General features: G+C 37.8%; 1 protein-coding gene across 1 annotated transcript in view; it reads right to left on the bottom strand.

The window, feature by feature from the left end:
* LOC148953361 (neuropeptides capa receptor-like) overlaps positions 1-19,858 on the bottom strand; it is a 162,054-nt gene extending 142,196 nt beyond the window's left edge. The window contains exons 1-2 of the mRNA XM_089087941.1: positions 19,804-19,858; positions 14,204-14,469 (exon numbers count right to left, since the gene is read on the bottom strand). Of these exons, the coding sequence (XP_088944067.1) occupies positions 14,204-14,469; positions 19,804-19,858 (321 nt within the window). The remainder of the gene's footprint in view (positions 1-14,203; positions 14,470-19,803) is intronic.
* Positions 19,859-20,157: the final 299 nt, after the last annotated feature.

The following is a 20,157-nucleotide window of genomic DNA, read 5'->3' as shown; positions in this document are numbered from 1 at the left end:
TTGTTTTCAGTTAAGTGCTAATGACACAGTAGGCTTTTGGTTTATATTTACAGTTAAGTAAGGGGGCAGTATCCAAACTCTTGTTTATAGTGAAACTATATTCGTCTTTAACAACTTTAAAAAGAGCAAATAAATTAAATTGAATATTTGATGTAGTAATGATATTAATTGCTGAAAGCTCATCAGGTCAAAATTTTACTATAACTTAAATGTTTATTTTCAACATTAAGAGCAAAAGAAAATATTTGTCATAATATTGGTTTTCAGTAACACGCCAATGATGCAGTAGGTCTTAAGAGTTTTACAGAGAGAGAAGGAGGCGATACCCAAACTCTTGTTTGTTGTGATTTTTGCTCGTTTCAAGCTTGAATTGCATATTCAATTGAAGTTTCACTCGTTTTAAGAGTTATTTATTCATTTACATTAATATCTATTATATGTTTATTTGTATTGATTGTTTATTTAATTTCTGATCGTTTTAAGTTTCATTTATAGTTCAATAGCAAAATATTTTTTTTTCATTTTAAGTTTGATTTTTATATTCAATCTAAGTATAACTCGCTTTAAGATATATACATTCATTCATATTATTATTTGTTGTATGTTTTCGTGTGATTGTTTATTTAATTTCTGTTCGTTTTTGGGTTTCATTTATTCTTTAGTAGTAATTTCTGGTCGTTTTGAGTTTGATTTTTAACAGGTTTTGTATCTGCTGAGCTCAAGTTTAAAATGACCTTTACTTTTCTTTGAAAAACTTATTTTTCGGAATTTTTTTTGATTAATTAAAGAAAAAACGTATTTTCAGACGAAACAACCATTTAGAAACTGCCAAATTTTCACTTAGTTCTTATAAGACCAGTAATTATAGTTTTGCTATATTTTTTACGCTATTAAACTTTCAGCGAAAGTTTTAACTTACCTTAAGATTTAACTGTGGTTCCTCCTCCTCCCTGCCCTCATCTAAGGTGATTCTGATTAATGAACAATTCTTCAGGGCTTGTTTTGTTTTGACGGGCGTTTTCTGGCTGAAAAACCTCTTCCTAGCTAATTTATCTACTATGGGCTGCCTCCCCGTAGTAGCATAATATTTGTAGTCATAAATATATAATGAGTCGGAGATAATAGGCTTGAAACCTCTGTGCAGGATTTGGACTCCTGTTGATAGAAGAGCATCACCAATTGCTGAAACCATGTTGTGACCCAGATGGGCCCAGGATTGCACAAATTCTCCATTTATACTGGAGGTCCCAGGGACTTCTTCCTGTCCGGTTCTAAGCCGGCTTAAGCACTTCGATGTAGACTTGAGAAGATATATGATCCCCGCCCTTTACTGGTATTCGGGACCATTGCTTTTCCTGATGCCAAATAATTTCGAGGATTTAAAGAACATGAAAATTGGAACTTGGAATGTTACGACGTTAAAAAATGAATATCGTTTTGACATTTTGACTAACAAATTCAGACGATTCGAACTGGACTTGTTAGGAGTTTCAGAAACTCATATACCAGGGGAAGGAAGCATGAGATTAGGTGATATAGAAATTGTTTACTCAGGCAGGAAGGCTGGGATACATAAACAGGGAGTAGGGCTCACGATGAAAAAGGAAGCTGCTAAGTCCTGTTTAGGCTGGTAAAGCATTCATAATAGAATCCTAATAGATTATTTTATGACTAGAAAGTTCAGGGTATCAGTTATAGTAGGATATGCCCCTGTAGAACCGACTGACGGAGATACTAAGGACTCGGATGAATTTTACTTACAGTTACAAGAGCAAATAGACAGGGTCCAAAGTAGAAATATGATGTTTTTACTAGGAGATTTTAACGCCCTGGATGTTTAATAGACAGGTGAAGGGGCTTGTATAAGAATTTTCTGAGTGATAGATCGTATGAAAAAAAAGGAATGTAAAGTAAGTGGAGAAAACATTAAAATATGAACTAAGGAGGTCTGATGTGGAGGCCATGGATAAAATTACTGAGGATCTGGAAGATGCAGCTTAACGGCATAATAGTAAAACATTGTACTGGCATGTTAATAAATTGAGAGGAAATAGTCAATTGGGACTTGTCCCAGTTAAAGATAGGAAAGGGGTCACAGTTTGTGAGAAGGAAAGAGTTAAAGAGAGATGGGCTGAACATTTTGAGAATTTGCTAAACTGAGATACAGTTGCAGGACAAGATATAGAGGAACATGGAAAAGATTGGGATACCTTGGATGTGAAGAAAATTAGTTTTTGAGGAAGAATTAGTGAAATTACTAAAAGGATTAAAAAATAATAAGGCTCCGGTTGCTGATAGTGTGGCAAATGAGTCAGAGGCAGCGCTATAGCGTTGCCTATAGTAAAGGCCATACGTCTCCAGTGCTTTATTAATCATTTATTTATTATTATTTTTTCCCAGATGCACTACATATGGAAGAGGTCGTCGTATAAACTTCAAATGGGGCTCATTCGATTAGAAATCGAGAGTTCTAGTGCCCTTTTTGAGGGTCAAAAGTGATTGAAAGGCAACGAACACCCCTTCCACGCCTACCATTTCCCCAAACACATCCAATCAAAATTTTGTTCTATTTAGTTGATTTCCTGATATAAATTATGTTTTTGAGGAGGAAACTTCCCCACAGCCCTCAGGGTAAGGGTTAAAAGTAAGCCCTGAGGGCATATAAACTTCTTATAGAAACTTTGTCGTAGAAACTTCAAAAAGGGCTCATTCGATTGGAAATTCAAAGGACTAGTGCCTATTTTAATACTCGAAAGTGATTGGAGGACAACTAACCCCCCTCTCACGCCCACCTTTTTCCCAAACATATCCAATCAAAATTTTGAGAGAGCCATTATGTTCAACGTGGTTGAAAATTTTGGAAATTAGATTTTTGAGGATGACAACCCCCCTCCCCCCACAGGCCTCAGGGAAGTTGTTGTAAGTTATGCCCTTGGGGCATATAAGGTTCTTATGAAAGGATTGCTCGTATAAACTTCAGAGAGGGCTCATTTAATTGAAAATTGAAAGTTCTAGTTTACTTTTTAAGCGTCGAAAGATATTACAGGGTAACCAGCCCCCTCTTCCCCACGCCCTATTCCCCCAAAATGCATCCGATAAAAATTTTGAGATACCTGTTCTGTTAAAAATAGTTCAAAGATCATACAACAAAAACTTTGGTGTCGACACAACTTTTCCAAGGCCCGAAGGCAGGCGTTGTAAGTTATGCCCTGGGGGCATATAAGGTTCTTATAGAAGGTATGCTCGTATAAACTTCAAAGAGAGCTCATTTGATTGGAGATTGAAAGTTTTAGTTCACTTTTTAAGAGTCAAAAGAGATTGGAGGGCACCTATCCCACCCCTCCACGACCTTTTTTTTCAAACCCATCTGATAAGAACTTTGACAAAGCCATTTTGCAAAAAAATAGTGAAAAGACCATATAACGAAAACTCCCGGGTCGACACAGTCTCCCAGGGCCCGAAGGCAGGCGTTGTAAGTTATGTCCTTGGGGAACATATTGTTCTTATGGAAGGGAAGCTCGTAAAATTTCAGAGAGGGCTAATTTGATTGGAAATTGAAAGTTCTATTTCAGTTTTTGAGATTCAAACGAGATTAAAGGACAACCAAAGAAGCCCCTCTCCCACGCCCCTTTTTCCCGAATGCATCCGATAAATATTTTGAGATAACCATTAAGTTAAAAATTGTTCGAAAGTCAGATAATAAAAACTCAGGTGTCGACACAACCCCCAGGGTCCAGGGGCAGGCGTTAGAAGTTAAACCGTGGGCCATATATGGTTCTAATGAAAGGGATACTCGTATAAACTTCAGAGAGGGCGCATTTGATTGGAAATTGAAAATTCGAGTTCGCTTTTTAATAGTAAAAAGAGATCCGACGGCAACTAGCCCCCCCCCCCCACGCCTTCTTTGTCCAAACCCATCTTATGAAAATTTTGAGTTAGACATTTTGTCAGAAAATAGTTCAAAGGTCGAATCAGGAAAACTCCAGTGTCAACACAACCCCCAGGGCCCGGGAGAAGGCGTTCTAAGTCATGCCCTAAGGGCATGCATGGTTCTTATGAAAGGGATAACTTCAACTGGGAGAATTATAACTCGTTTAAACTTCATAGAGGGCTCATTTGATTTGAAATTGAAAGTTCTGGCTCAATTTTTAAGATTCAAGAGATTTTTGGGCACTTAGCCCCCCCTCCCCCATGCTCTTTTTCTCCAAACCCATCTGCTACAAATTTTGAGATAGCCAGTTGTTTAAAAATTGTTCAAAAATTAGATAACAAAAACTCCTTTGGCAGCACAACCCCCCAGGACCCAGGGGGTAGACGTTGTAAGTGTTGTCCTGGGGGCGTGTATGGTTCTTATGAAGGGGATGCTCGTATAAACTTCAGAGAAGGCTCATTTGATTAAAAATTGAAAGTTCTAGGTCACTTTTTAAGTGTAATAAGATATTCGAGGGCAACTAGTCCCACCCCCAACACACCCTTTCTTCCCCAAGCCTATCCGATAAAATTTTTAAAATAGCTAGGTCATTAAAAATAATTCAAATGTCAGATAAGAAAAACTCTTGTGTCAACGCAACCTCCCATGGCCTGGAGGCAGGCGTTGTAAGTAATGCTATGGGGGCAAATATCGTTTTTATGGAAGGGATGCTTGTATAAACTTCAGAGTGGGTTCATCTGATTGGAAATTGAAAGTTCTCTTTCACAATTTAAGAGTCAAAAGAGATTGGAGGGAAACTACCCCCCCCCCCCCTCCACGCCCTAAATGCGTCAGATAAAATTTTGAGATAGAGACTTTGTTAAAGATAGTTCAAAGTTCAGATAACAAAAACTCCGGTGTCGACACAGCCCCCAGGGCCCGAGGATAAGCGTTGTATGTTATACCCTGGGGAATATATGGTTGTTATGGAAGGGATGCTCGTATAAACTTCATAGAGCGCTCATTTGATTGGAAATTGAAAGTTGTAATTCACTTTTTAAGAGTAAAAAGTGATTTGAGGGCAGCTAGCCTCCCCCCACACTTCACCTTCTCTTGTATAAAGGAAAAAACATACAACAAGTAACAAAATAAAACAATAAGTAGATCTTAAACCGAGTAATGTTTAGATTGAATATGAAAATCAAGCTTAAAACGAAAAAAAATTTTGCTATTGAACCATAAATGAAACCGAAAATGAACAGAAATTAAATAAGTAATCATGGCAAACAAACATACAATAGATATTAATGTAAATGAATACATAAATCTTAAAACGAGTGAAACTTAAATTGAATATTCAAATCAAGCTTGAAACGAACAAAATCACTACAAACAAGAGTTTGGGTATTGCCTCTTTCTCTCACTGTAAAAGTCTAAAACCTACTGCTTCGTTAGCGCTTTACTGAAAACTACATGCGTCTTGAATAGTCTTGGAAAGTATAAACAGAATCAAAATGAATATTTGATTTATAATTATATTAGTTTTTGAAAGATCCATCAGTTCAAGAATTTATTTCACTCTAATTTTATTTTCATTTTCAATACTGTAAGAACTGGAAAAGATAATATTTGTAATAATTCGTTTTCAGTGAAGCGCCAATGACGCAGTAGGCTTATGGTTTTTTTTATCAAACAGTTCGTGGTAACGAACTGTAAGTAAGTAGCGACCCGGCTCAATGGTAACCGAAACTCTAGAAAACGGTATTTTGATATAAATAGATGCATCAAAAGAATCAGATGTTAATGCTGATCTCGCCTATATAAGATTCATCAAGTTTAGTCCTACCCATCAAAAGTTACGCGCCTGAAAAAATTTGGCTGATTTTTGAAGAAAGGGGGAAAGACCTCTCAAAAGTTATAGAGACTTAATGAAAATCTCACCATTATAGTCCGCCTATTAGAAAACCCTATTTTATATGTTTCGAGATCCTATCTATAGAAAAGTAGACTTTTGCATTTTTTGCTAGAAGAAAGATCACAGGTGCGGGTGCGATTGTTTTTTTTTCCCAGGGGTGATCGTATCGAACCAGTTGTCCTAGAATATCGTGGAAGGGCTCATTTGAATGGAAATTAAAAGTTCTAGTGCCCTTTTTAAGTGACCAAAAAAATAGAGGGCAACTAGGCCCCCTCCCACGCTAATTTTTTCCCAAAGTCACCTGATCAAAATTTTGAGATAGCTATTTAACTCAGCATGTTCGAAAATATTATAAGTATGTCTCTTAGGATGACTTAATCCCCCAAAGTTCCCGGGGGGCAGGCTGAAAGTTATGAACTTTACCCAATGTTAACATATAGTCTTGGTTACTTGGAAGTATACCGACTTTTTCAGGGGAGATTTTTCCTCGTAGTGGGGGGGGGGGGGTCGGGGGCTATGTGGGAGGATCTTTCCATGAAGGAAGTTTTCATGGGGGAAGGGACATTCCTATGAAGGGGACGCCGGACTTCCCAGCATTATTTAAAAAAGATCAGAAATCTAATATAAAAAACAAGTATTTCAACTGCAACATCAGCAACATCGAAACTTTAAACGAACAGAAAATATTACATATGTGATTGGGGTCGCCCCGTAGTCAATGCCTCGCTCTTTAAGCCAAAGATTTTTTTAGTACTTTCATAAGAGCTATTTATCCTAATTAACGGCCTTTGTGATTAAGCGGTCATTTTTAAAGAATTGGAACAAAATTCGAACTTTCGCTTCAAGAGCAAGGTATTGACTAGGGGTCGAACCCCCTAATAAACGTATTAAAAATATATGAATATAGAAGTTCGTTACCTAAGTTAATTCGTAAGTTACGTATATTTATTACTAATAAAAACGTTGGCAAATAAAATTAATCAAGTTTCGAGAAAGCCATTTAACTAAATAAAAGTAAAATTAATATGAAAATTTTGATTTAATTATTCATGCACGGTGAGCCAAGATCAAAACCTGCATTTATTCAAAAAATTTTCAAAAATTAAATAAAAAAAACAAGTTTTTTAAAGTGAAAGTAAGGAGCGACATTAAAACTTAAAACGAACAGAAATTATTCCGTATATGAAAGGGATGGCCCCTCCTCAACGCCTCGCTCTTTACGCTAAAGTTTGACTCTGTCTCACAACTTTATTTTTTAAAACAATAAAAAACTTTAGTGTAAAGAGCGAGGCGTTAAGGAGGGGACAGTCCCTTTCATATACGGAATAATTTCTGTTCGTTTTAAGTTTTAATATCGCTCCTTACTTTCAGTTTAAAAAAATAGTTTTTTTTTATTTAATCAAGGAGGCACACTTGTGCCTCTATAAAGAGGCGACCCACCACAATGTTAAGCGATTTCAGGTCCTAGAGATCGTAGAGAGACGACGGTTATCGCATTTTGTAGCCCAAGCTCAAACTAAGAAACTTGCAAAATTTCATCCTCCTCCGACTTTATCTTCATGGTGTAAACTGGGCCGGAAGTTTCGACCCTCCCACCACAGCCCCCCTTTAACGTTGTCCGATTGGGTTGAAATTTAGAGGTTAAGTTTTTCTGGGGCCTGGGAGTTTATCCTCGAAATTTCAGCTCAATCCAATCACTCCTTCCCTGTTTTCAAAAAACCAAATATAGCCACTTAAAATTCATCATTTCTTTTTTTTTCTTAGCCACGCCTACAGGCCACAGTTGGCAACTGATCCGGGTGAATGAGGACTCATTTGAAGCAGAATTCGACCTGTTAGGGCCTTTTGATATTTTCAGACCGAAAAAATTATCCCCCGAATTTACATTTACGAAAAACCTCGTTTTCCTATAAGAACCCGCTATAAGCGGGCTAGCCCGCGAAAACGCGGGCTCGTTTTCCTATAAGAGCCCGCAAGCGATTTCCGGTCCTAGCGGTCGCAGAGAGACAGCGGTAATCGCATTTTGTAGTCCAAGCTGAAACTAAGAATAGTGCAAAATTTCACCCCCCTCAGACTTTATCAAGGAGGCACACTTGTGCCTCTATAAAGAGGCGACCCACCACCATGTTAAGCGATTTCAGGTCCTAGAGGCCGCAGAGAGATGGCGGTAATTGCATTTTGTAGCCAAAGCTCAAACTAAGAAACGTGCAAAATTTCATCCTCCTCCGACTTTGTCTTCATGGGGTAAACTGGGCCGGAAGTTTCGACCCTCCCACCACAGCCCCCCTTTGACGTTGTCCGATTGGGTTGAAATTTAGAATTTAAGCTTTACTAGGACCTGGGAGCTTGTCCTCGAAATTTCAACTCAATCCGATCACTCCTTCCCTGTTTTCAAAAAACCAAATATAGCCACTTAAAATTCATTTCTCTTTTTTTTTTGTTATCCACGCTTACAGGCCACAGTTGGCAACTGATCCGGGTGAATGAGGACTCATTCGAAGCAGAATTCGACCTGTTAGGGCTTTTTGATATTTTCAGACCGAAAAAATTATCCCCCGAATTTACATTTACGAAAAACCTCGTTTTCCTATAATAGCCCATGTTAATTTTTCCCACCACAACCCCCCTTTAACGTTGTCTGATCGGGCTGAAATTTATAGGATAAGCTTTCCTGGGGCCTGGGAGCTTATCCTCAAAATTTCAGTTCAATCTGATTACTCCTTCTCTGTTTTCCAAAAACCAAATATCAAGTTTTGTGGGAATTTGCTTTGCGAAAAAAGATTCCATTTACTAAAAAACAATTACAATTGTGGCTCATTAGTCCTGCGGTTGATACTTCAGAATTTCAGGCGGATAACTCTGGTTCGATTCCCTGGCCGAGCAATTTTTTTATACACTGAATTTAAACTTTAAAAAAGAAACTCAGTTTCTTTTTTAAATTATTTGAAAAAAATTACGTTTTCTAAAGAGTTAAACAGGCTGAGTTACAAGGTCGACCCTTAAAACGTACAGGGATTAGGAGGCACAGTTGGGGGGCTGTTAAAGAGGCTGAGTCGCAAGTTCGAACCTTAAAAACGTACAGGGATTAGGAGGCACCCTGTACGACGTGATTTGAGTATTCAGGAATTAAAAGCCTTAACACAAGAATGTTCAAGAGCAGGGGGTTTGGGGGGCGGCAGCCCCCCAACTTTAACTCCTGACACGATCAGCTAACAGTTAGTCAAGCAATAATAAGTAATAAACTGTACAAAAACGTGCAGAAATTATTTGAAAAAGACTACGTTTTCTAAAGAGTTAAAGAGGCTGAGTTACAAGGTCGAACCTTAAAACGTACAGGGATTAGGAGGCACAGTTGGGGGCTGCCGTCCCCAAACCCCCGCTTTCGCAGCCTTTAAATAAAAAAAAGTTTTTTTAAACTGAAAGTAAGGAGCGACATTAAATCTTAAAACGAACAGAAATTATCCCGTATATGAAAGAGGCTGTGCCCTCCTCAACGCCTCGCTCTTTACGCTAATGTTTTTTATTGTTTTAAAAAATAAAGTTGTGAGACAGAGTCAAACTTTAGCGTAAAGAGCGAGGCGTTGAAGAGGGCACAGCCTCTTTCATATACGGAATAATTTCTGTTCGTTTTAAGATTTAATGTCGCTCCTTACTTTCAGTTTAAAAAACTTTTTTTTTATTTAAAGGCTACGAAAGCGGGGGTTTGGGGGCGGCAGCCCCCCAACTGTGCCTCCTAATCCCTGTACGTTTTAAGGTTCGACCTTGTAACTCAGCCTCTTTAACTCTTTAGAAAACGTAGTTTTTTTCAAATATTTACAGTCAAGGAAGGCAGCAGTATCTAAACTCTTGTTTGTAGTGAAGCTATATTCGTCTTGAACAACTTTAGGAAGAACTAATAAATTAAACTGAATATTTGATTTATAATGATATTAATTGCTGACAGCTCAGCACTTTAAAATTTTACTATAATTTTTAGTGTTTATTTTCAATATTAATTACAAAAGAAAATATTTATTGTAAAATTGGTTTTCAGTAAAGCGCCAAAGGCGCAGTCGGTTATAGACGTTTACAGTGAGAGAACGAGGTAAAACAGAAACTCTTGTTTGTAGTGATTTTTGTTCGTTTCAAGCTTGATTTGCATATTCAATTTAAGTTTGACTTGTTTTAAGATTTATTTATTCATTTATCCAAGATTTATTTATTTATTTAACTGGTGAAAGTGTGAACAGAATGAATGAACGGTTAGAGGATTTGCGATTTCAAGGTGCTAGAATAGGTTTGAAAATTAATGTTAAAAAAACTAAGTCACTAAGGCAAGGAATAAGTGAAGATGAAAAGGTGAAGTTGGGTAATGAAAAGATTGATCAGGTGGACAGCTTCACTTACCTTGGTAGTATTATTAGTAAAGATGGTTGGAGCAATGAAGATGTAAAAATAAAGAATAGCCAAGGCTCATGGTGTTTTTTTCAGAGTTAAAAAAAGGAAGAATAGGAAGATAAGTCTGCATACCAAGATTGGAAGCCACCGTGATGCCAGTGGGCAAATATGGTTCAGAAACATGGGCGCTCCAAACAAAAAAACGGAGGTAGATTTGCTAGATGTTTTCCGGAGAAATTGCCTACGGGTAGTTTTGAGTACCCGGCTTACTGACTGTATTTCAAACAGTAGGCTGTACAAAAAATGTGGTTCAATCCCGCTTTCTGGGGCCATAATGAAAGAAAAGTTGAGGTGGCTAGGGCACATTGTGCGTATGAAGGATGACAGATTGCCGACGATTGTCCTTTTCGGCCAACCGTCTAGGGTTAAGTGAAATTAGGTCGTCCTCATCTGGGGTGAGAGGACGTTATGAAGATATAATTAAAGAAAATGGTATCTTCCTGGGAGGAGTAAAAAGGGTGGCTTTGAAAAGATTGGGATGGAGGAGGAGCGTGCGTAACTGTGTTTGCCTCAGGCGGCTTGGTGCTGTTTGGAGTTGTTGTTAGTAATATATATATATATATATATATATATATATATATATATATATATATATATATATATATATATATATATATATATATATATATATATATATATATATATATATATATATATATATATAAATATATATATATGCGCCCCTTGCGCTCCAGTGCAAGGGGCCGCCCTAGTGGCGGACTTGCGATATTCGTTGACGACAGTATCGACTGTCGTAAACTTGAGTCGTGCGATTTCTACCTAGCAGTCGAGTTCCCTGGCCCCAGTGCTTTCACGCTGGTCAATGTCTACCTACCAACTAACATGAACACGGACCTCAGTGAAAAACGGTATGCCGAGGCTTGTGGTCAACTCGGAAAACTGCTCCACAAACTGGGGAATTCGCGGATTTTAGTCGGCGGTGACTTCCAGTGTGACCTTCTCTTGAAAGGAAAGTTACAAGACGTTCTTGTGACATGTATCCCGATTGAATGTACTCTTTACACTAAAGATCAAAACTTTACGTTCATTCACAACTCAGGAAGCACAAGCAATATTGATCACGTCTTTTCAAACTTCACTATCCCCTTGCCTATACAGGTGGATTAAGAGCATACAGCAAGTGACCATCTCGGGCTCAAGTTCCGTGTTCCTTTTAGTCGCGCAGTGAAATCAAGAAATCGAGGTTACATAGAAAGACGCGAGTGGAAAAAGATTAATATTGATCTGTATCAGTCGACCTGTGACGAAATTTTAGGCAAAATAAAAGTTCTATTTCAGCTTCTGGTCAATGGGTGTGATGACAAAATCGCACTCAACACATATTGTGCTGAAATCACCCACGCGCTGAAAGTTACTGAGTCTGCATCTGTACCTAGTGCAGTTATTAAGAAAGGTACTAGGAAAAGGGGATGGAGCGACCATCCTTACGTGAATCATGCTAAAAGGAGGTCTAAGATGTGGTACTCAGTGTGGCGCGAATCCAGCAAGCCTAGGTCAGGTACTGTTTTCAATCTCTTTCGTAAAAGAAAAAGAGAATACAAAGCATGTGTGGATGAGCTTAAAGTGGAGGAAGCAGAAACTACTTCGAAAGAGGCTATCCGCGACCCGCAAAATATGTCGAAAAAGTTTTCAAGTAGTAGAGTGCAGCCAAAGCATTGTGCCACAGTACCTGAAGAACAGTTGTTAGAACATTATTCGAAGGTTTTCGGGTCAAAAAATATTCCTTTGGAAAAAGATTATGATGAATCGTTAAAATCAAGTCTTGATTCGCTTCTGAAACAGAGAAATTATTTTGTGGTTTCTAAAAATAATCTTTCAAGGGCTGTTAGCCAGTTAAAGCGTAACAAGGCTCCCGGTTTTGATGGTGTTAGTTGTAATCATCTATACAATTGTTCCCCGCTTTTGCTTCATCATATGCAACTACTCTTTCAGATGTGTATAGATAGTGCGACCGTTCCTAACTCGTTCTGTACCGGGGTTGTTTCAAGTATCCTCAAGAAAGGAAAAAACGCGAATGAGTGTGGAGGCTATAGGCCTATTACTGTCTCAAGTACGCTGAGCAAAGTGTTGGAAAGATTGGTTCTTAGCGAAATTGCATCAAAATGTGTTATAGACCACAGACAGTTTGGATTTCGAAAATATCTCAGCTGCGCTTTTGCCCATAGACTTCTAAAGCGTATTCTTGCTAAAGCTGAACTAATCGGGTTGTCCGTGTATGTATGTACTGTCGATATTTCTGCTGCATTTGACTCAGTCATCCAGTCCGCCGTCTTCCAGACCCTGCTAGATGCTGGCTTGAACACCCATATAGTAGCTATGTTATCCTATTGGTACTCTAATAGCTATATAAGAGTGAAACTCGGACTTGAAAGACTTAGTGCGCCAGTTAAACTAAATAGAGGGCTTCGACAAGGCTCAGTTCAAAGTCCAATATTATTTAACACTTTGACTTCTAAGGTTACAAAACAAATCTCTGGTGGGCTTAGCCTTGATCTTTGTGATCTGAGTCTAATAAGCTATGCCGATGATTTACTTATGTTGAGTTTTTCGCTGAGTCTATTGCAGGATAATTTAGATAAGCTTGTATCTGGCTATAGAGCTATTGGTCTGCAAGTTAATGGTAAGAAAACTGAATTTCTGGTTTTCAACTCAACGAAACGGGATGCACCAGAACCAACTGTTTCAGTAGACAGCGCTACTATTGCACCGTCTTCGTCGCTTAAATACTTAGGTCTTTTGTACGGTCGAGATAAGAAAGCAACTAGAATTCTTTGCCTTGACACGCTTATGTCAAACCTACGAATTAGCTATGCTAAACTGGCTCCCCTGAAGTATTCATACAATCGGCAAATTCTGGCGAGGCTATATAGAGCGGTGGCACTCCCACATATTCTTTACCTGTCCCCTGTATTGGGAATGGTTTACGGAAACAGAGCGACTAAAGGCTAGATCTGCGTTCTGCAAATATTTAAAATTTCTGTTACGAGTACCGCTGTTCGAGAGAAATAAATTTCTCTTGGACAAGTATCTTATTCCAGAGCCTCGTGAAGTTGTGGTAACGCAGGAAACCAATGCTAGAAAAGGTGCACTGGAGCACCTTTACGATTTCCTTCCGTTGCACGTCATGTACGAGCTGTGAATGTATATAGTTTATATAATTTAATCGTTTATTTTTGAAGTAATTTTTTTTTTTCTTTTGTTTTTCCCTTACTCCGCCATGTTTTTGTTTTATTGGTGGGCTAAAAGAAACTATCTATCTATCTATCTATATACATATATATATATATATATATATATATATATATATATATATATATATATATATATATATATATATATATATATATATATATATATATATATATATATATATATATATATATATATATATATATATATATATATATATATTATATAGTTGTGTTATTGTTATATTACAAATTGTATTGTCTTATTATAATCAATTAAATATTCTTACATTATATTGTCAAAATTATTTATTCAGGTTTGCTAACACAAGGCTATACAATGTTATACAAATGTCCTTACAATATTATTGGCAATAGAAATCATACATAAATAAGCGAAAAAAAAGGCTTACCTTACTTGTTTAATTGAAATTTATCTCCAGACACCCAAAATAAGTATTTTGAATAATTTTGCAGATCAAATGTTTGAGAAATAACAAAAAAATCAGGGATCCTCAGAAGACCCCAGCTCGGTAAATAAAGTTCACAAGATAGGCTTGGTATGTAAAGGGTTAAAATACTTTCAGCGTACTGATTTATTACTTATAATTAAAATCAAACTTAAGTCAGTAAAATCACTTCTGTTTCAGTGCCACTAAGCATAAATGGGAGGATCCATTTGGTAATTATTTTTGGTGCAGAATAGTAGTAAAAAGAAATCAATAAAATTACCTTTGCTTCAGCACCCCAAGGTATAGCTGAGAGGATGCTTATAATCCAAATGGTAATTATCACACGAGTTGCTCTGATGAGTTTGCTTCTACCTCTTGCACGCGTAAAATAACAAATTGCCATATATCTTTCGGTTGTAAATGCTACTATTGTCAATATAGAAGCATAAGTACATGCTTCTGGAATGAGATAACGTAACAAGCAAAGTGTTTCACCAAGATTCCAGGGGTATTGCTGCCAAAAAGCGTATAATTCCAATGGTATTGCTGGAAAATTGTACGAATCTTATTTGTGGTAAATCATGTGCAAAAACACTATTATTATTTTTTCAACTGAATCTGTAATATTTAGGTGCTATATATTCCTTTTTGTCTCAAAATTGTTACTTACTAGGATCCTAGAACCCCGCCTGTCCTAGGCTCTTCTAGAGATTATAATTTTTTTTTTTTTATCATAGGCAGCGCGCTAGCGCTGACTAAGTAAAAAACGATGTGGGCACATTGTGTTGTTTTTTTTTTTGTTTTTGTTTTATCCATACCCGGGCACTTCGTATCGAAACAGCTGTCGTATAAAGTTCGAAAAGGGCTCATTTGATTGAAAATTGGAGTGGCTAGTGCCCTTTTTAATAGTCGAAAGTGATTGGTGGGCAACTAGCCCCCCCCCCCACGCCCATCATTCCCCCAAACACATCCAATCAAAATTTTGAGATACCCATTTTGCTCAGCTTAGTTGATTTCCAGATAGAAAATATGTTTTTGAGGAGAACACTTCCCCACAACCCTCGGAGCGAGGGTTTTAAGTTATGCACTGTGGGCATATAAGGTTTTTATAGAAGGCGTCGTCGTAGAAACTTCAAAAAAGGCTCATTAGATTGAAAATTCAGAGGGCTAGTGGCATTTTTAATAGTCGAAAGTGATTGGTGGGCCACTAGCCCCCCCCCCACGCCCATCATTCCCCCAAACACATCCAATCAAAATTTTGAGATAGCCATTTTGCTCAGTGTAGTTGATTTCCAGATAGAAAATATCTTTTTGAGGAAGACACTTCCCCCCAACCCTCGGAGATTGTTTTTTAATTTATTCCCTAGGGTCATATATGATTTTCGTAGAAGGTGTTTTCATAGAAACTTCAAAAATGGCTCATTCGAATGGAAATTCAAAGGGCTAGTGCCCGTTTTAATATTCAAAAGTGATATGAGGGCAACTAGCCCCCCCCCGCACCCATCATTCCCCCAAACATATCCAATCAAACTTTTTTGATAGTCATTTTGTTTAGCGTAGTTTATTTTCTGATAGAAAATTTATTTTTGAGGAGGACACTCTCCTACAGGCCTCAGGGAAATGGTTTTAAGCTATTCCCTTAGGGCATATAAGGTCTTTAAATAAGGCATTTTCTTAGAAAATTCAAAAAAGGCTTATTCGATTGGAAATTCAAAGGGCTAGTGCCATTTTTAATAGTCAAAAGTGATTGGTGGGCAGCTAGCCCCCCCCCCCCCCACACGCCCATCCTTCCCCCAAACAAATCCAATCAAAATTTTGAGATAGCCAGTCTGTTCAGCGTAGTTGATTTCCAGATAGAAAATATATTTTTGAGGAGGACACCCCTCCCCAACCCTCGGGGCAAGGGTTGTAAGTTATGCCCTGGGGGCATATAAGGTTTTTACAGAAGGCGTTCTCATAGAAAATTCAAGAAAGGCTCATTTGATTGGAAATTCAAAGGGCTAGTGCACTTTTTAATAGTTGAAAGTGATTGGACGGCAACTAAACTCCCTCTCACGCCCACCTTTTCCCCAAAATCAAAATTTTGAGATAGCCATTTTGTTCAACGTAGTTTAAAGTTCTGGAAATTAGGTCTTTGAGGATGACAACCCTTCACAGCCCACAGAACAAGGATTGTAAGCTATGCCCTGGGGGCATAGGAAGTTTTTATAGAAAGTGTTGTCGTAGAAACTTCAAAAAGGGCTCATTCGATTAGAAATAAAAATGGCTTGTGCCCTGCTTAATAGTCAAAAGTAATTGGAAGGCAACTAACACTCCATCCACGCTCAATTCTGGCATTGGAAAGAAGAAAGCCTTTGATATATGGAGAAGTTATCCTGATGCAACTGACGCGTTCTTGGATTTTTCGTCTGCTTCGACTGCTACGAGACCACGATAGCAAGAGCTACTGGAGAAATTCATAATTTTATGCTCGTAGCATAAGTCCAGGGTGTTGATGAAGCGAGAAAAGTGCTTTTTGGCAAGGGACGGCAGATTGACCGCATCCCACCAACATCCGGCGCCCTTCTTCAGCACGCCAGACGTGCCCACTTTCAGGCTGGCCGAATTTGGGAAAGAGGAGTAGACCCCATCTAGAATCCCCCCCCCCTCTGAATTTGGATGGAAGCTCGTAAATGATGAGTGGCATCCTGTCTGGACATCGCTACCCGACGCTTCCAAGGCGTGCAAAGAACGGGTCATATGTTGTTGTATCAAAGGCTTCACTATCATTCACTAATCTGTGTGCCTGTAATGGAGCGTGCTACAGGTCTGACGAAAGCAACGAATAGGCTGCTGATTCACAGCATCAACTGCGTACCATTTTTCTTTTTTTTTCTTATTTTAACCTTTTTTTATTTCTTCCTTCAGTGATTAAAGTGATATCTTTGAATAAAAGTCATAGCAGTGCAATTGACTCTTAAAGGAGGGGAAGCGAGGGGGAGAGGCAGTCGTAATTTTACGCGTCACAGCTGTCATCCTCGGTTTCCCTTGTCCAGGTTTTGCCACCTACTCCCAGTAGAGTCATCATAACCGCTATAGTCAAAATTGAAAAGAAACTAATTTTGGCATCCCCCCCCCCTTAGGCTACCCCTCTTTCCCCTATCCAGGATATTGGATGTAATACTGTATCACTCGATCTTGAGAATGCCTCCTGAAATGGCAAGAACAAACTTACAGACAGCAGATCAGAAATTTTCCTTCTTTAGCATTTCCCCCGGGAGAAATATTTACCCCTCTTTCCCCCCTCCCAGGACATCCTCTGCATTTTGACCATGGCATTAAATTAGTGACTAAATAAGATTTAATAAACAAACCGAATACCAATTTGAAATAGGCAAAAACAAATATTTCCCGTTTCCCCCGTGTTGGGTGAATTTCACCCCCTCTCCACTCTCCCTTTAATGGTGGGACACCCCACCTTTTCCATCACTTTGCTTCAATTTCTGTTTAATACCGAGTATAAACACCGAATATCAAGCTAAAATAGGGAAAAAGAATTTTTTTTGGCTCTTCCCCCTTTTGGGTGACTTTTACCCCCTGTATCCCGCTCTTAAGGAGTTCAAATCACTTGTGTCCCAGTCTCATTCCATAGAGCACATCAAACTTCCCCTGTGGACCAACTTTCACACTTTTTTTCCAAATTTGCACAAACCTTTGACTAAGCGACTAGACCATGGAGAGGTTTCAAGCTCCTGTCTGCAAAAATGTGGAATTTGTATTTTTTTGCCAGAAGATCACGGATGCGTGTTTATTTGTTTTTTCTTTGTTTTTTCCCCAGGGGTTATTTTATCTACCCAGTGGTCTTAGTATATCGCGGGAGGGCTCATTCGAACGGAAATTAAAAGTTCTAGTGCCCTTTTTAAGTGACAAAAAATAGAGGGCAACTAGGATCCCCTCCCACGCTCATTTTTTCCCAAAGTCATCCGATCAAAATTTTGAGATAGCCATTTTGTTCAGCATGTTCCAAAATGTAATAACTATTTCTTTTAAGATGACTTAATCCTCCCAAAGTCCCCAGGGGAAGGGCTGAAAGTTATGAACTTTACTCAATGTTTATATACAGTATTGGTTATTGGGAAGTTACTGTATTGAAGATTAAAAGTTTTTTAATAACAAACACCAAATTACTGGAAACATCAGTGCCGGCCGGAATTATTACGGATTCTGACAACGTAAAATTTATGTATCTTGGGACTAAACAAGCCGAATCGGCGGGTCAAACATATTGGTCCAACACTAGGATACTTACATCAGTTAAAAAGCTGCCATTTCATATGCACTGTAATGTAGGTAATACATATTGCTGCATACACTGAGAGCAGACACTAGGATATTTTAAAACTCCATCGGGTATCTCTTTGATAGTATATATGCTCATCACTAAAGTATTTTGTTTGTAATGTTTTGAGAGTTCTTCCGAGTAATTTTGATCTGAAGTGGAGAAAATAATATTCAAGGTAAGGATTAATTTCACATATAAGACTCCTGGAATCTTAAAATAAATATTTACTGGACCATCCAACTACGCTGAAAAAATTGCCCATTTAAAAATTTAGATTGGATGTATTTGGGGAAATGATAGGCGTAGGGGGTAGCTGTCCTCTGATCACTTTGACCCTTAAAAAGTTCACTATAACGTCTGATTACCAATAGAATGAGCTCCTCCAAGGTTTATACGACCACCCCTTCTATAGAAACCTCATATACTCCTATGGCATAGCTCACAACCCTTGCCGGGAGGGATTTGAGGGGGGAGAGGAATTTTAATCCTCAGAGAAATAGTTTCTGGACCATTCACCTTCGTTAAACAAAATGGCTATCTTAAAAAGTTTTATTGTATGTCTTGAGGAAATGATGGATATGGGGAGGGGGAAGGTTCCTTCCAATCACTTTCGACTATTAAAAAGGGTACTAGCCCTTTCAATTTCCAATCGAGTGAGCCCTCATCAAAGTTTCTACAACAATTCGTTCTATACGAAGTGCCCCGGTAAAAAAAAAAATGAATAGTACTTTGTCCTCACATCGCTCTTTAATTAGGCAGCCAGATTGCAGTGCCTATGATTATCAAATTTGGATGCGTTTTAATGACTCAAGAGAAGCCAGACCACAGTAAGTGAGGGTAGTGCCCTTTTGATACCGTCTCTTTAAGGAAAGAATATGGTAGATGAAGCCCAGGGGACCTGGAACCGATCAACAATATATCCTTTAAAAAGAAATTTTTAACGACATTCAAGTATGGTTTTTTTGTAACAATTAATTTTAAAAAACTTTGTCCGCAAACATGTTTCTTAAAGAAATATAAAGAGCTTCATAAAACCAAAAATGAGCAGAAATAAAGTCAAATAATCTTCAAAGTAAAAAACCATGGAATCTAATAAAAACAAAGCAAATAGATATAAAAATTTTGTTCCATGAAAAAATTAATAAAAACAAACATGAATTAATTTGAAAAAAGCTTTTTCCACGCAAAGAAGTCAAAGAAGAGCAAAGAGCTCCATTAAACCAAAAATGAGTAGAAATAATTTCAAATATCTTTTTTAAGCGTAAAACTACCACAAATCACCATCAATAAATAAATTCAACCCAAAACGAACAGAAATTACAATACTTAACCGACTCAAACTCAAAACGACAAAAAGTTAACATGAGTAGGGCTAACAATACCCACGCCCTCTCAAGACAAGAACATAGTTTACACTTTACTGAAAACAAAACACGTTTTAAAAGTTTTCACTTTTTTGACTTTAATAAATAAAGAGGTATTGAGACTTTAAGGAATAATTATCAGACTATGTATACTAATCTGAAAATCCACGGTTTTGTTTCTGAAGTGAAAATTACATTCTGGTCTAGAGAAGACACGGGGGCTCTCAGCCTCCTTTTGACTTTTGCTCATTTTGTATTAGACTAGGTTATCTATTGTAATTTCCGTTCGTTTTGGAATTCATTTATTTATTAAAGGTGATTTGTGGTAGTCTTACACTTGGAAGATAATAAAATCTGTCCTGACATTAAACAAAAATTCTGACATTAAAAACCAAGTGTCTAGAAATTTTTGATCTATCAAAGTAAATTCATGCCATTTTTTCCAGAGAGCATGAGTTTTGATATTGGATATCAGGTATCAGAAGATTTAACAGCTATATCGGAAGTGCGTCTGAGATTCGAGTTGAGTGACATTACACCGACATCCTG

Source organism: Artemia sp. Qi Xiang Cuo, chromosome 4, assembly GCF_049724085.1.
Source record: "Artemia sp. Qi Xiang Cuo chromosome 4, ASM4972408v1, whole genome shotgun sequence".
Classification (NCBI taxonomy): Eukaryota; Metazoa; Arthropoda; class Branchiopoda; order Anostraca; family Artemiidae; genus Artemia; species Artemia sp. Qi Xiang Cuo.
Note: the sequence above shows the minus strand (reverse complement) of the source record. Positions and strands in the feature narration are given on the sequence as shown.